Raw genomic sequence first — 17,177 nt, 5'->3', positions numbered from 1 at the left:
AAAGCCAGAGCTGGACTCTTAGTTGCACATATGTTTAAAGGAACCCATCGCAGTAGCATTCTCCCCTCTTTTATTCTCACAATTAAAAAATTATATATGGGATGGGTTTTTTTGTTAATTTAAAACAAAAATATTTTCTCCTGGACTGAAACCTCTTCTTCCAAATTTTATCCAGGACAGAATTTTCTTTAACGTCTGAGTTATAAACCCATGAAAGAAAGAGACTTATTTTGGGAACAGTGTCATCCCATAGTCATAGCTGTGCTGTGATATATTTGTCTTTGAAATGGGGTATGAAAGCTTTCCCAAGAGAAGGGGTTTTGGTGATATTTTTTTAAAATCAGAGCTCTTTGGTCACGTATAGATTTTCTTGGCCTGGCTATATCAAGAAGCTGCTATGACGAGCATTCCTATGCCCATGCAAAGCTCCATTAAAGTCAGTGCATTGCAGGCATAATCTCAATTTATTTCTCTTTTTTTAAAAAAAAGATTTAGATGCTTTTACAGTGCATGATTTTATTTGTACTTCGGTTTCTTCATTCCTTATCCCATAGGTCCTCTCATATCACGCTTCAGCCGCTGAGGAGGAAACAAGGGAGCTGCAGGTAACAGCGGTAATAGCATTTTCTAAATAATAGTAAAAAAAAATGCATTCTTAATATATGGAGCAACGAAGGATGGTCCAATGTGCAGGGTAACATTTTCAAAAGTGCCTGTGTTAATTAGGTATCAAAGTTACAATGAAAACATATCTGTTGCTGAGTTTCATTGGTGTATCATGGGTAAGGCTACGTTTTAGTCACAGGTATTTTTAGTAAAAGTCATGGACAGATCACGCACAGTAAACAAAAATTCATGGCCCATAACCTGTTCATGACTCTTACTGTACACCCCTAACTAAAACTTGGCCAGGGGGCTGCAGGTGCTCTGAGGGGGCAGTCTGGAGGCACCACAGGTGCTGGCGGGGGGGATGGCCTGGGCCCCCCACTGGTGCTGGAGGGGAGGCGGGTGGCACGCAGCCCAGGACCCCTGCTGGTGTTGGGGGTGGGGAGGGTTGGCGGGGCTGGCAGGCTCCCTATCCAGCTCCATATGTCCCTGCAGCTCCTAGGGGAGGGGTGGCCAGGGGCTCTCCATGCGCTGCTCCCGCCACAAGCGCTGGCTCCTCAGCTCCCATTGGCTGGGAACAGCAGCCAATGGGAGCTGTAGGGGCAGGGCCTGCAGGCGCAGAGCCCCCTGGTGCCTCCACCTAGGAGCTGCAGGGACATGCCAGTGGGAGCCAGGGAGCCCCTCCACCCCAAGGTAAGTGCCGCCCCACACCCCAACCCCTAGCCCTGAGCCCCCTCTCACACACCCAAACTGCTGCTGCTGGCTGCTGCAGAAGTCACAGAGATCATGGAAAGTCTTATCCATGATCTCCGTGACAGACATGCAGCCTTAATCATGGGACATGAAAAGACCGCAGTGCATCATGGGAGATGTAATCTAGCCAGGGAGCTTGGCCCACAGGGAGAATGGGGGCACTGGGGTCTGAACCTACAACTACCATGAGACACCACGGCAGCTCAGGCAGATGCAGAGTTTAACATTATCCCAGAATGAAAATTTTAGATATTTCTGGATCAAAATTTTTGATAACTTTTCATTCCACAAAATGTTTTATATTGCAGGTTTTCATCTGCTTTGGGATGAAAACAAATGTTGAAATATCAGAATTTCCACAGAACAGAAATTTTGTTTTTCTATCTCTACCTAAATACTAATCCTGGGATATTATAATTAATGTATTCCCCTCCTTTTCTCATTGTGTACTTCAGTAGTTAACGTCCACTACCCCATGAGTCACTGCATCTAGTAGGTGAAGGCATGTTTCATGCCTCTCCAGTTCTGGGACATATTGCTGATGCCCACTGTTTGTCCTTCCCTGAATTTCTCAGTCACCACATTCTTCATTATAAAATTGAAGTTTGTTATCATTAGGTATGCTTCTAACTTAAATGGATGGCCTTAGATATCTCTTTTCCCTTCTTATCTCTTGTGTGTCTGGTAGAGGACTCCTGGCTTTGATACCTATTGTCCTAGTCCCTAGGAGGCAACAATTATGTGTTCTTTATTGGCCACACTTTCTTGGGCCACTTTTCCCCAACGGAGATACCACCCAGGAGAACATGCTTCTTCTTTCTAGTGGCTTCCATTCAGGGCTTGCCTCTTGATCACTGATTGGGCTGCTGATCTCTGTTGGGTTCTTAGTCTGAGGACAGAATACCAACTGCAGGCAAAACTGTTAAAACAGTTCTTTTGTTCATTATCTTTTATTCATACAGCTTTTAGTTTTAATTGAAGCCATATTCCTCCATCTTCCTTAATTTCTCATAGCCTCTGCTATTCTCTGCATTCTCTCAAATTGCCTTATCTTTCCTGAAGATCCCTTTTGTCTCTTTCCAGTTTTCTTACTTTATGACTTTCTTCTCTTTGGCTTCATCTGCCTCTCAAGCCTCTCCATCCTTTCTCCAAATCAGAGAGGGCAGTTTACATTTCAAGATGGGTATCCCTTATGTTCTTTCATTTGTTGTGCATGTCCCACATCAGACTGATTTTGATCCTTAATTTGCCATTCTTTTTAGTTCATCAATGACTGCAAAGTGCTTTGAGAGCCTCCAATCGAAAGTGTTATGGCAAATGGTGTTTCATACTTTGGAATGTCTCTTCACTTCTTGGAACCTCTTAGTGTCAAGGGACTCTGCTACCTTAACAGCTCCCATGCTGCACTCTCCTGTTTGCTTCTCAGCTAACTTTTTCTGTGCTCTGTATTTTGCTACCAACTCAGCTACTGCCTTGTTTATGGCTTGGTTTACCACTCAGTACCTCAGTACATGTCAAACTTTTGTTTGGATTCACTCCGTTGCTGACTCTTCTCTCTGAGACCAAAGATAAGCTTGAGGTCAATGGTGGTAACTGAAGTCAAGAGTTTTCAAACAAAAGGCAAATTTTGCTAAATGTGGGAATGCTTTCTAGATTTGTTTATTAAAACAATGTCAGGGGCAAATTTGGCCTTCAGACTGAGGCTAACATCGGGAGCTTGCTTTTTCCACTTTCTTTGAGCTTGGCACTTACACTGTTATAGTCTCTCATGTGAGCATCTAGAGAATGTAAAATAACAATACGTTAGTGGCTTAACAAGCTACACCACAGATCTTCTGGGGAGGCTGCCAGTGGCTAATTGCCTCCCAACCATCTGGTGGCTCTCTCAGGATTCAGAGATCATTAGTGAACTGTTTTCCTTCTGTAGGATTTGTAGGACCATGAAGGGCCTCTGGTCACTAGCCTGCTCCACTTTCCTATTGCAGAGACAATAGGCCTTTGTCAGTCTTGCTACTTTGTGAAACAGGTCTTTATTTTCAGTGAGCCTCCTTTACGTGAATAGAAGAATTAAACTGCACATGATAGTGGTAGATGACATCAAAAAGAAAACTTGCATTCTGTTTTGCATTTCATCATTCAGAGTTTGAATAATATTCTAAAGAATCACTCTTTTTATTGCCTATAACATCTTCTTGGAGGAACTATTATTTTTTTAAGAGGAAAGAACCCAAGCCAAATCAATAGACCTTCTGCTGGTCATAATTCACGATGTGATGAGCACTACTGAGCATGCCAATGTTTGTTGGTTTATTTATGTTGATTTGTATAAAAGAGGGAGAGTTTTCTGTTCTGTTTTTATATACCAGGCTCTGGTGCCTCTGCCATATGTTAAAAATACAATCAAACCAACGCACACAAAAATAACTGCAGCCTCCCCAAAACCACAAATGGAAAAACATAAGTCATACCAACCACAGACTCCAGCCCACAGCGCATTCACCTTCCCTTTCCAAAAGCCTGGAAAAGTGATCGGATTTGTAGCATGTGCTGAAGGCCAGCAGTTTGTGCTATTGTGAACAAGGATGGGGGTTGACTCCAGAGTGTAGGGTTCCTGACAGAGAAGGCCCTGCCAGCAGCTTCCTTTTTTTAAAGCTGGTTGGCGCAGGGGAGTGGGGAGGGATTCCAGTTTGAGTGCTGCTGTACCACTCTCTCCTGTACCACTGGAAGCCATACCCTGAGAGATGTGGTTTCTCACCAAAACTGATCCCAAACGCTTTAGATCTTTATAGATCAAAACTGGCATTGGCCTAAAGAGGAGAAATTATTGGAATCTTTTTTCCTTCAAATTTTGAGATTTCATCGAAGTTCAAAACATTCTGACTAGTTCTGTAGCTGGGGAGAAAAATGGGGAAATATATTTTGTGAATAATTTCTCAACGTTTCCAGTTTGTTTTTTGAATTTCAACATTTCATATTGTGACCTGTGCTGGGTCAGTGGCAGGACGTTAGGTTTCAAGGGTATGTCTACATTGCAGCTGGGAGTGAGCACCCAATCCTGGGTAGACGGACTCACACTAGTAGGGCTCGAGCTAGCATGCTAAAAATAGCAGGGTGGATGTTGTGGCTCCATCAGAGACTCAGACTAGCCACCCAACCTCAAGCCTAGGGGGTTGGGTGCCCCCATGCAGCAGGAAAGCCCATTTGCCAAAGATGCTGCCACTTCCCACCCTAGTATCATTTTCTGAGTTGATTTAGAGTGCGGCCCCTTGTCCAGCAGTCTAATCTCAAGAAGACAATGGCCTGGATCCTGGTAGCAAGGTTCACAACAAAAGAAATGATCTCAGTCTCCTGGCCAGGTGTGTATAGGCAAAGAAGCTCTCCCAGTCACTGCTGCTACATGATCATCTAACAGCAGCTAGGAATCCAGTAATGCCCCAGATCTTTAACTTGAGTAACAAATGGTGGGCTCACACGCTCTGTTAAAGGGCCAGATAAGATCTTTGCCATACCTTCAGTTGCTTACCCCATCTCACCAGCATCACTTCTATCTTAATACTGTCTGGAAGCATATTAAACCCAGCAATATGAGTCTGTGTAAGATGATTTAAGATCACCTTCAATCAGCTCGTCCTTATTCAGGCTTATGTCCCTATCAAACCCCAGGTAAGGCATTTGGCAGCATTTGAGTCAGATGAAATTCAGAAAAAGAGCTGGCTGTCACCAGCATACTGAAAACACTGCCAGCCCAAGCCTCATCACTAATTCTTCCAATGACTGAATATACACATTCAACAACAGGGGGCACAAGATAAGAGCTCTATGAAACACCACATGAGAAAATCCTAGGCTTAGAAGAACAGCTGCCCACGACTACCTTCTGAGACCTCTCAGAGAGGACTGAAACCATGGAAGAGTGACCCCCCCGCACCCCATCTACTCTCACTGAGGTTTGCAAGTGTGCAAGGTAGTTGCACTTATAATGCAAATTGCTGCCATGCATCTAAAATGAAAACTGACACCTAGGACAATTGCCAGATGGATGTTTTCATCTAAAATGATTGCAGATCTCCAAATACCCATTCAGTAATTTTCAGACAGTTCCCAGTATAGTATTACAGCCCATTATCTGACGTGTCAGTAGACTCTTTGTTCCTAAAACCAGGGTAAGAAGCTGATCTTGCTCTTCCTTTAAAAAAAAAAATCTTTAAAAATCTGTAGTCAACAAACCCCATTTCTGATATACACTCATGAAAGCATTTTTCTTAGTTTGTTTACATTTTTAGCAACAGAATAAAACACTTGGAAATGGCAAAAAACTGAGCTGTTTATCATATTTATCATGTTTATCATATTTTTCTGGAGCCATCTGGCAGCTGTTTTAGGAGGGTTGGAGGTCAAACAACTCTCAAGATCAAATGGATCATTTTAAGTTGGTTGGAAGTCAGTGCTCCTAGGCCCAGTTTTAACTTAAATACAGGGTAAATGTTTGTTCCTAAATCTGAATGTATACTCTGCATTAGGAATATGTATTTCTGTCTTTGGCTAGAAAGAACAGCTCTGTTTTTACTTTTAACCTGTTTAAGGTCCTGATCTGGGAAAGTACAAGCATAAGTCTATCCCGTTTTAGAATTGTACTTTAACACATGCTTGAGTGCTGTCCTAAATAGCGTTACTTCTCTGAAGCAGAGTCTAGTTGCTGGAAGACATGCATTTTTGCACCCATTTACATGTGCTGAGCAGTTAGCCCATTGGAGTTATAGGCAGCAGGTAGCTAGGGCTAGAGGGACTCAGCCACCAAATGTGAGCTATGTTGCCACTACCCAGTGGCCCAGCAGCAGGACAAGCAAGGGGAGTCCCTTGAGCCCAGTGGCAGGCGGTGAGTGGATCTACAAGGCCCTGGCATGGAGCTGCAGGCAGAGTCCGTCCTGAGTGTGTCCAGTGCACTGCGAGCCAGACCCCATTCCTGTCATGGTGGTGACGAGTCTGTCCCTTCCCTTCCAGCAGAGCTGGGGCTGGTGTCCGCGAGGGAGAGAGGAGCGGTGAGACAGAAGGAGGAGAAGAGAACAATAGAATATCAGGGTTGGAAGGGACCTCAGGAGGTCACCTAGTCCACCCCCCTGCTCAAAGCAGGACAAATCCCCAACTAAATCATCCCAGCCAGGGCTTTGTCAAGAGGAGGGGAAGGGGCTGTGGAGGAGGGAAACCAGACCCAGCTACAGCCAGCTGTGGTCACTGGCACTGCCACAGAGCTCCTTGTGCTCCCAGCCCCTTGCCCCTCCAAATAATCCACCAATACCTGACCTAGCCCTCAACCACTGCTTAAACCCATCCAGCTCCCTGCTGCCCCATCCCCAAATAAACACCACAACCCTCTCCTGCCCCGCACATAAACCCAAACTCCACAAACCACATTATTCTGCCACAGCCCCACCCATCCGCCTTCCCACTACACCAACCCTCATCTCCCCAATAAACTCACCACATCACAAACCCGCATCAAGCAACACCCCCATGAATTATGACCCTGCCTAAGCCCTCCCTCCATTCCCTAAAGCCCCACATACCCTCCCCACCATTGCTCATTCCCCTCTTAAAACCTCCCTGTCCCCGAAATAATACTTCGCTCCCCCCAACCTCCCCTTTCACTCCTGCGCCCTGTCAGTCCATGACCCCTTACCCCCCAAGGCACTTCTGCTGCCACCAGCACCCAAGTCCGTCTACCGTACAGATCACCTCAAATGTCACCAACTCCTGGCTGCACCAACCCCCTCTTCTATCCTGCATTTGCTCCAGGCACTTATGGCTCCCCCAGGAACTCCCTGGAGGGTCCCTCACCCCTTTAGCCCTGGCATCAGCATCCCATCTTCACTTTGGGGTGTTACATGGGGCTGGTGACTGTTTTCCCCCTCCTCTACACTCCCCCTCCTTGTCTCCTTGAGGTGGGCAGATGGTTAGCCCTCCCACATTCGGAGGAGCCCACCACAGCAAGAGCCAATGGGCTGGAGCGCAGAGCCATGCCACTGCCAGGGCGAGCTGAGGGTGCACACCCGCCTCTGACACGTCCCAAGGGTACCCAGGGTGGTGTGAAAGAGACATTGGTGTGAAAGAGACCTGTCTGTACCTGCCATGGATCAGCTCCCTGACAACCCCGGCCACAGGCCCTACAAGTACTCCCTTCTCAGCCCCACAGTCTCTGCTGTCTCTCTGCAGACAAACAATAAGCACACACCAACCCCTGAACCCTCCGAGTGTTCCGGTGGAATGCCAAGCCTCTGTTCCACTGAACACTCACAGGACTGACAGATTTCACCACTCCTGAAGGAACAGTGCCCCAGCTTATTAGTTTTAACTCCAAATCATCACTCCACTTAACACACAGCACTTAGATATTTTTATAGTGAAAACAAGAATAAGTTTATCATCAAAGAACAGAGATTCAAGTGATGGAAAGTAAGAATATTGGAAACAAATGGTCATATATAAAACAAAATAATAACATGCTTTTTAGAGCCTATCTTAACTTCTACAGGATAGTTTACCCCCAACTCCTTTTCCCAGTATTTTCAATCAGGTTGTTTGAGATCCCTCTTGCATAAGATCAAGCCTGCTGGTGGCTTGTCCTCACAGACTGAAGGACTGTTGGGGATTCATAAGATCAAGCCTGCTGGTGGCTTGTCGTCACAGACTGAAGGAATACTGGGGATTCATCTGCATCCCAGGTATAGTTCCAAAAGTTAGTTCTCTTTTCTCCTAAATAGGCCCTGCTGTTCTTGTTAGTTCTTAAAGGCCCCACAATCTACTGATTAGCATTTTGCTCAGACTGTAAATGGGGATCCCTTGGGACCCATATAATACTCAGTTTCACATGACCAGCCAGGGAGAGATAAACATCTCTTCCCCCACTCCGGACAGGAGTATATGGGTCACCCTTTGGTGACCTGCCTTAACATACAGACCTAGAGAGCATAATTTGTAGTATCTATCCATAGCTCCTCACATATTGTCCATACATGCATCTCACTATGATGAGTGTGACACAGGCTTTCATTAGAGAACTTACATGGCATTCTTTGGCAGACTAGTATGTAGATACCAGACCCAGGGAATCTCTGAAACCCTTATGTACCCCTGAACCCTCTGCCAGTTGGCATCAAGAGGTCCTTGGGTCATACACTCACCGGGGCTTCTCCTCCACATTGGGCCAGGATAGAGTGACCCATATGCAGAGCCTGACAGTTCACTCAGCTCCCCTCAAAGAATATTTTCACCAGGTGATTATGATTGGAGTCCCTAATTGGGACCTCCAGACACGATCAAAATACATACAGTAAGCAACAGTAATTATAGACCAGCTCATTGCACCACAGTTATGCAGAGAAAGGTAGCGGTAGCTCCTCTTCTTTCCTTCCCTCTTCTGTGCTGGTTGGTAATTTTACTGAGGTGGAAAAAGTGAACATGTTGGATGAAAGAAGTGGTTGTTTGGGAGGTTAATACTACATTTAGAAAAGTACTGGCTAGGAACAATAGTTAAAATGGCTTTCAAACAGCGACACAGGAGAAGGAGCTCTGTTGTCTCTGGGAACCGAAAGGAGAAATAACCAAGCCACAGTTGTGTTGATGTATAACTGGAAAATTGTGGTTTCTATCTCTCGGTTGAGGAGAAGTTTGTTGCTTTTCTTCCCATGTGGGCATCAAACGCAGGAGATCAGTGAATAGAAAGAGATAAATTATAGAAGAGGTCAGAATGCAAGCATGAGAAAATGTCCTGGTGAGCTCCTGCTGTGTATATCCTTTTACCTCATGAAAGATCTGGTTGCAAACGCCTTGTGTTTGCTTCACTTTGTATAGCTAGGGGGAGAGTTGATACACCACTAAAAGGATGGTGATGATATAGCAAGCCATTGCACTTTGCATTATTAAAATCCTGCGAGTTCCACCCCTCAAGACAGCCAGGCTCATGTCCTCTGTGTTTAATATGCCTCAAAACAGTTGAAATTTCTCACTGGAGGGGATGTTAATTTATTGGGGAAAAGAACAGAATCTCCCATACTGAGAATCACAAAATTACACTGACCGCAGTGTGACAGGTTCCCCCTGGGGTGCCACCTGGAACAGCCCTCTGACCCACCAGCCTGGGATCCGTCTCACACTGTGCTGCTGTGACAAGCTGCAAAGCCCTCCAAGCTTGCACTTTCACCAGCATTCACACAGGTAGGGACACACCCAGCTGCAGTTACATGCAGGCTCTCTACCCACAAGCCTAGGACCCCAGAGCAGTATCGTCCTGCCCGGTCAAATCTGGCCAGTACATGGGTTTAATACCTGGTCCGCCTCTCCCTCAATGTGAAGAGGACCATGCACACTTGTGGTAACTAAGCAAAGATTTTCCCCAGACACCTTAGTCAAACACACACTGTTTGGATTAAAACGTAAAATAAGTTTATTACTACAAAAGAGAAATTTTAAGTGATTATTAGTGATAGCAAACAGATCAAAGCAGATGACCGAGTAAATAAACAAAAATGCAAACTGAGCTTAACACACTAGATGAATTAGCAAATTCTCACCCTGAGCGATAAACAGGCTAGCAGATTCTTAAGGCACAAGCTGCCTTGGCTTTGCAGCTTGGGTTTGCCAGGTTTTCATACACAGGCTAGAAATCCCTTTAGCCTGGGACCATCACTTCCCCCAGTTCAGTCTTTGTTCCTCAGGTGTTTCCAGGTGTGCTGCAGGGAGTGTGAGGTGCCATCATGATGACATTTCCCCCTTTTATATATTCTTCCCACTTACTGGAAAGCTCTTTTGCTGTGACCTGGGTCAAACAGTTCCCATTGTGTAGTGCTAGCTCTGAGAGGTTTCTATTGCATACAGTTCCTGGGGTAGTCCTTGTGCTTGTGTGCATTTCCTCAATAAGCCATTAACATTGTTTGGCCTTTTTGCTGTTGTACCTGAAAGGCTGCTTGTGGGTGTTTTCAACCTCACATGTTTCAGTAACACATACATAGCCTAACTTCACATACGACGAAAGGACCTACAATTCAACAATTCAATTAATGTCTGGCAGATCAACTTTTAGAATGATACCTCACAAGGCATACTTTGTGCAAAACATATCCTAATTACATGACCGTGATGAATAAGGGGTGCCAGGGTGACACACACAGAACTACTTTTTCCCCCCCTTTAGCTATTTTGAGTGAGGTGTAATGAATGTTGTGATGCAATGTATTTATTATCAACATTTTAGAAGTGGAAAAGGTTGGCAATTCAAGGAAAGCTAAATAAAATAGTAGTCCTAGTTCACTAAATCATTGTTTTTGCACTGGGAAACAATGTGAAAAACTTGTAGCATTTGGAGTTACGTTTTGAGTGGCCATTAGGTTTCCCAAGTGGTTGTATTATTTCCTATGGAGAATATTGGCAGCATGGCCCCTTCACCTACCAAGGCCCAAATGTGGGACAAACCAAAATGTGGGTGAAACCAAAATGAGAGACAAAACTATTAGGGAAAGCAGTTTATAGTAATGTAGGATTCCTTTTTAAATGCCAGTTTCCATAACCTCAGTTTCATGATTCTACATTTCTGATTTAAGTAATACACACCAATAAAAGTGAGAAGAAAGTAAATGCGGCTGTGAAAGGAGGATGTCATTTCTACCAAGAGAGAGCTGAGCAGCATGATTACAATACTAGAGTTAATAGAAATATTCCTGGGCTTCAGTAAGGATAAAGGTGAAAGATAAAACACAGGCCTCCTTTTTATCTTTCACTGTCTTGATTTTTATCTGATTTTTAAAAAACATATCAATAGATATATAGTTGAAACAGCTGTAAGGGAACTGCACTGGAAAATCCTGCCTTTTTTTATTTGATACAAAAAAACGGTATGAGCTTTTGGATCATAGTGCCACACTCTGCTTCATTTATCTTGATATTTGTTTCTAACATCCTTAATGTAAAAGCCCTGAAGATGCCGCAAAGGGGCTTATATAGTAATATCACTGCTGTATAAAGAAACTGAAAATGTTTGGAGACATTGGAATAGTTAGTGCTAAATGTAGTGCCAGATTTTGAAAGTTAAGTTGCAATGGATGGAGCTGAAATTTTCCATGCCAAGGGCCGGCCTCACTGTGATTTTTTTTTCTTTTTTTTAACATTTCAGCAGTACAATTTCAGCCATTTCTGAGAATGAGGTTAGAGGAAAATTGGTAGTTTGATCCACTTTAAAACAGTTCCCACTGTTTCTTTGTTTAGGTCTAGTGCTTCCGGGGTTTAGAGCAGGAACTTGAAATTTGACAGGATCTTATGGTCAGAGAAGTGCCTTTTTGTGTCCCTAATTCACAAGCCTCTGAACATTTTCAGTGGAGCATGTTAGAACGTTGCAGCTAAAACCTGCTTAAAAATCAGTGGCATGATATTGCCCTTGCTAATTTAGGTGATAGAAGGATGGTCCAGGTAACACTTTTAATAATTTTGGCTTATGGATGAATTTAAATTAATTCTAAGAACCAAATAAGATTAACATTGAACAAACAAGGATCGGGACAGATAATCAATGTAGTCACCAGCTTTCAGTACAATGCAAAGGTAAACTTTATCAGAATACTGCTGTTCTCCTGATGCAAAAAGATGTGATTATTCCAGACTTTCCAACTGCTACTGCTCAGTTTGTTCTCTTTTATTTTTCCCAAGACGGCTGTTGTGCCATCTGCACAATCTCTAAAGCTGACTGACTTCTACTTCAGTGACTTCGAGCTTTCCGATATGGAGACAACACTGTGTTCAATTCGAATGTTCACAGATCTCAACCTGGTGCAGAATTTCCAAATGAAACATGAGGTACGGAAGCTGCAGAATGCTATTTACATGTGAAGGGAAAACATCAGACAACTTCACTTCAAAAGTGTCTGTGTGTCTGTGTTTTATATACTCCTCAACACACTGCCAAGACCAATTTTAGGATGAAAGACTGGATAGCTGGGGCAATTGGTAGTGAAATACAGAGCCTTTCAACTCGATCATCAATTCATAGATTCATATATTTTAAGATTATTAGAATTTAAGATTAGAAGGGACCACTAGATCATCTAATCTGACTCTTATATATATAACAGACTATAGACTTTCACCCAGTTACCTCTGAATTGAGCCCAATTACTTGTGTCTGACTAATGCATATCTTCCAGTTCAGACAGAACCAGGGTGAAAGTGAGACCCAAAGTCCTTACCATCTGTTATAATGAGTTGGTTTCTATCCAGTTCTTAACGTGCAGGTGTCTACATCATAAAAAAGCACCACCACAATTGGCACCCATGTTGGAACCCTCACCAGAAACACTGAGGCATTAATGGACGTGGAAAATTGAGCTATCTTTTCCCAACAGCCCTGATCCCTCCATAGTAAGGTTAAAGCGTATTGGCAGGGTAGCAGCTTACATTGCTCTTGCCTGTTGCTCATTGCTCTTTTTTGCAAATGGATGATGTTAGTTTTCCATTGCTGTCAATGTGACACCTTTTGCAAGAGCACTAAAATTCCCTTAAATAAACTGATATCAAGATGCTTAGCTGGCATTAATCAGCATAGCTCCATTTAAGCCAACAGATTTAGACCAATTTACACCATGTGAAGATCTGGCCTGTTTACCTTTCACTTTCATAAAACTACTGTAAAATCCATGTTTTTTTGTTCTGTAAAACACCTAGCGGGGATCTGCATAAATAATAACAACAAACAATATGATAAGCATTAAAAGCCTTTATATCATACTTACATGATTTACAAGGTCCATCTGTCTCTTCTTATGCTTTGATTCCATCTGGTGTGAGGCAGGAGCTCATGTTCACTTTCCAATCCACTCTTCCAGACAACCTTTAGGGTTCCCTCTAATTCAAAATGAAACAGGTTCTGGTGAGCACACAAATACTGTGAACAAATTCTTCATTCAGTTAAATCAGCATAACTCCAAATTCTAGGTCTACACTAGTGTACCTGGAACCATAATTTAGCTGTTAGTTCATGTCACGGAGTGGTAACTTTAGGAATACAGGTGTCCACATAATAAATAAAACAAATCTGCAATTGCCTATAAACTGTTTAGCAAACTCTAGGTTTTGGAAGTGAGGAAGTTAAACTAAGAGACTACACAGATTTTCCTTATCCATATTTTTACATAAAAGTGTGTCAACATTAAATTTTACTGAAAACAAGTGAAAAGGTAATTTTTTCTGCATTAAATCTACAATAATTAGAATTTTCTTTATTTTATTTTTGTGTGTGAAAAGACTAAAGTTGTAGTGTATTTTGGATTTAACTGAATGATGCTGTTTGTTAAAGGTTCTTTGCAGATGGATTTTGAGTGTGAAGAAAAATTATCGAAAAAATGTTGCATATCACAATTGGAGGCATGCCTTTAACACAGCCCAATGTATGTTTGCTGCTTTAAAATCGGGTAAACTTCAGGTATGTTTGACTGATTTCACCCTAAGAGCCTTTTAATTAACTAAGTACTGTAACACTTGCACAGGCCCAGTTTTGATCTCAGTAAGACCTATGTCAGTCTGGAATATCTCCACTGAAGTCAGTACATCTTCTCTGAAGACTTCAGAAGCTGACCTTAGAATCGTAGAAATGTAGGGCTGGAAGGGATCTTGAGAGGTCATCTAGTCCAGTCCTTTGTGCTGAGAGAGGACCAAGTATATCTAGACCATCCCTGACAGACGTTTGTGTAACCTGTTCTTAAAAGTCTCCAATGACAGGGATTCCACAAACTCCCTTGAAAGCTTATACCACAACTTAACTACCCTTATAATTAGAAAGCTTTTCCTAATATCTAACCTCAATCTCTTTTGCTGTAGATTAAGTTGATTATGTCTTATCCTACCTTCAGTGGACAATTGAGCACCATCCTCTTTATAACAGCCCCTAACATATTTGAAGACTTTTATCAGGTCCTCCCTCAGTCTTCATTTCTCGAGACTAAATATGCCTAGTTTGTTAACCTTTCCTAATAGGTCAGGTTTTTTAAAACTTTTATCGTTTTTTTGCTGTCTTCTGGACTCTCTCCAATTTGTCCACTTCTTTCTTAGAGTGTGGTGTCCAGAACTGGACACAGTACTCCAGGTGAGGCCACACCAGTGCCAAGTAGAATGGGACAATTACCTCCTGTGTCTTACATATGATACTTCTGTTAATACACACTAGAATATTAGCCTTTTTCTCAACTGCATCACTTTGTTGATTCATATACAATTTGTGATCCATTTTAATCCCCCAAATCCTTTTAGCAGTACTACTGCTTAGTCAGTTATTCCCCATTTTGTAGTTGTATATTTGATTTTTTTTTCTTCCTAAGTGCAGTACTTTGCATTGTCTTTATTGAATTTCATCTGGTTGATTTCAGACCAATTCTCCAACTTGTCCAGGTTGTTTTGAGTGCTAATCCAGGAGTCCTCCATAAATTTTATAAGCATATTCTCCACTCTATTATCCAAGTCAGCAATGAAAATATTGAATAGTACCAGACCCAGGACAGACCCCTGGGGATCCTACTAGATATGTCCCCCAGTTTTACAGTGAACCATTGGTAACTATTTTTTGAATATGGTCTTTTAACCAGTTTTGGGCCCAATTTATAGTAATTTCATCTAGACCACATTTCCTTAGTTTGCTTATGAGAACGTCACATGGGACTGTGTCAAAAGCTTTACTAAAATCAAGATATATCACTTCTATATCTTCCCCCCCCCCCCACCCCATCCACTAGGCAGTAGCCCTGTCAAAGAAGGAAATCAGTTTGGTTTGACATTATTTGTTCTTGACAAAATCATGCTGGTATTCCTTTTCACCCTATTATCAGTTGGGTGCTTCAAATTGATTGTTTAATAATTTGTTGCAGTATCTTTCCAGGTTACAAAGTTAGGCTGACTGGTCTATAATTCTGCAGGGTCCTATTTGTTCCCCTTTTTTAAAATATGTACTGTGTTTGCACATCTCCAGTCATTTGGGGCCTCACCCATCCTACATGAGTTCTCAAAGATAATTACTAACGGTTCTGAAATTGCTTCAGCTAGTTCCTTAAGAACCCTAGGGTGAATTTCCTCAGGCCCTGCCGACTTGAATACATCTAAATATTCTTTAATGCGTTCTTTCCCTATTTTGGTTTGTGTTCCTTCCCCCTTCTTGTTAATATTAATTGTGTTAAGTAGCTGGTCACAATTTACCTTTTTAGTGAAAACTGAAGCAAAATAGGCATTAAACACCTCAGCCTTCTTGATGTCATCTGTTTTTAGCACTCACTCCTTGTTAAGTAGAGGACCTACACTTTCCTTCATCTTTCTCTTGCTTCTATTGTATTCTCCTCTCTTCTGAACCTCCTCTTCTTGTCTTTTGTGTCCCTTTCTAGTTATAACTCATTTTGTGCCTTAGCTCTACTTGCTTGTGCTATTCTTTTGTACTCATCTTTAGCAATTTGTCCATGTTTCCGTATAAGATTCCTTTCTGATTTTCAGGTCATTAAAGAGTTCCTAATGGAGCCATATTGATCTCTTACTATTGTTCCTATCTTTACTTTGCATCGGGACAGTTTGCTGTTGTGGCTTTAATATTGTCTCTTTGAGAAACAGCCAGCTCCTTTTTCTCTGAGATCCCATGGGAAGAAAATCTTCCATCCAGTTCTCTACGTTCGTTAAAGTCTGTATTATGGTACTTATTCTTCTCCTCTCACTTTTTCCTTTCCTTTGAATCATGAAATCTATAATTTCATGATCATTTGTACTCAAACTGCCTTCAGATTCACAATCAGTTCCTCCCTGTTAGAATCAAATCTAAAATGGATTTCCACAGGTTATTTCCTCTACCTTCTGACAAAGAAGTTTGTGTTGTTAAATTATTGCTGCAGCGTATGCAGCTATGGTGAATTAAATCCTATAGGCCTGTTCCTGTAGATGCTTCCAACGAAAATGGCACATACCAGACATCTACAGGATTTTGTCCTTTCCTTTTAAGTTAAATAATTGCATTTTTGAGTTTTATGCTTATATCTTACACCAGTCAGGAAGGTGCAGGAGAAAAGAGTCACCTTACTACAATGTTTTTTTTCATAAATATCAAATATGACCTTTTTTAAAATTCAGGAACCCTTGTTACTAATTTGTTTGTGTCATCTTACAACAACTTCTGTTGGGAGAAATAAGTGTCTCCATCTAGAGCCAAAGGTAACACTAATAATGAGTAGAGGCAAAGCTCTTCATAGACAGAAGCCTCCATGGTCAGCAAAAATTGGACATGTCACCTTCACTTCGTGCTTAGCCTCCACAAACAGGAGATCTCTGATGATCCTAATGACTTAGGGGCCAAATGTTTTAGGAACCTTCTAAGCCCCAATTGCATTGTCTATAATCGCTCCATTATTGTACACATTGTATACATTCCATCCTGATTAACAAGAAGCAGAAGAAATGGCATGGAATCAGAAGTGGCCTTGAATAAGATGCTCTCAATATTTTCTGGTTACGGAACGGGCAGGGGGGAGCAAGCACTGGTACACAGATCTGCCTAAGATCACAAAGCCAGATATTTCCAGACTGATTTGTTTGCTATCCGCACTTCAGATCCAATTCATCATCTGTAGAAGTGGGAACAGCCCCACTGAATTTGACTGACCGAATTTGTTCTTCAAATGGTATATATGCCAGTTAGCCATGTAGCCACCAGCTGGAAAGGAGAGAGATTAAAATTTTCAATTCCTGCCCTTGTGGTTGTGCAGTGGTGGTGTTCTCACGTTCAGAAGATATTGTGTGATTCTGTAGTTTTTCACCAG

The 17,177-nt window shown here is 42.3% G+C and overlaps 1 protein-coding gene and 1 long non-coding RNA gene across 10 annotated transcripts in view; one reads left to right on the top strand and one right to left on the bottom strand.

Moving 5' to 3' along the window:
* LOC141986375 (uncharacterized) overlaps nucleotides 1–17,177 on the bottom strand; it is a 143,093-nt gene that overhangs the window by 52,060 nt on the left and 73,856 nt on the right. For all 7 annotated transcript variants that reach the window (XR_012639264.1, XR_012639266.1, XR_012639263.1 and 4 more), the window contains one exon: nucleotides 13,131–13,242. This is a non-coding gene — a long non-coding RNA (uncharacterized LOC141986375). The remainder of the gene's footprint in view (nucleotides 1–13,130; nucleotides 13,243–17,177) is intronic.
* The window catches only part of PDE5A (phosphodiesterase 5A), an 87,226-nt gene that overhangs the window by 53,311 nt on the left and 16,738 nt on the right, over nucleotides 1–17,177 (top strand). For 2 of the 3 annotated variants that reach the window (XM_074950805.1, XM_074950803.1), the window contains exons 11-13: nucleotides 555–614; nucleotides 12,052–12,198; nucleotides 13,694–13,819. In XM_074950805.1, coding sequence (XP_074806906.1) covers nucleotides 555–614; nucleotides 12,052–12,198; nucleotides 13,694–13,819 — 333 coding nt within the window. The remainder of the gene's footprint in view (nucleotides 1–554; nucleotides 615–12,051; nucleotides 12,199–13,693; nucleotides 13,820–17,177) is intronic. The other variant, XM_074950804.1, reaches the window with a different exon arrangement.

The sequence above is a fragment of the Natator depressus genome, chromosome 4, assembly GCF_965152275.1.
Source record: "Natator depressus isolate rNatDep1 chromosome 4, rNatDep2.hap1, whole genome shotgun sequence".
NCBI lineage: Eukaryota > Metazoa > Chordata > Testudines > Cheloniidae > Natator > Natator depressus.
This window is presented reverse-complemented; position numbering and strand designations above follow the sequence as displayed.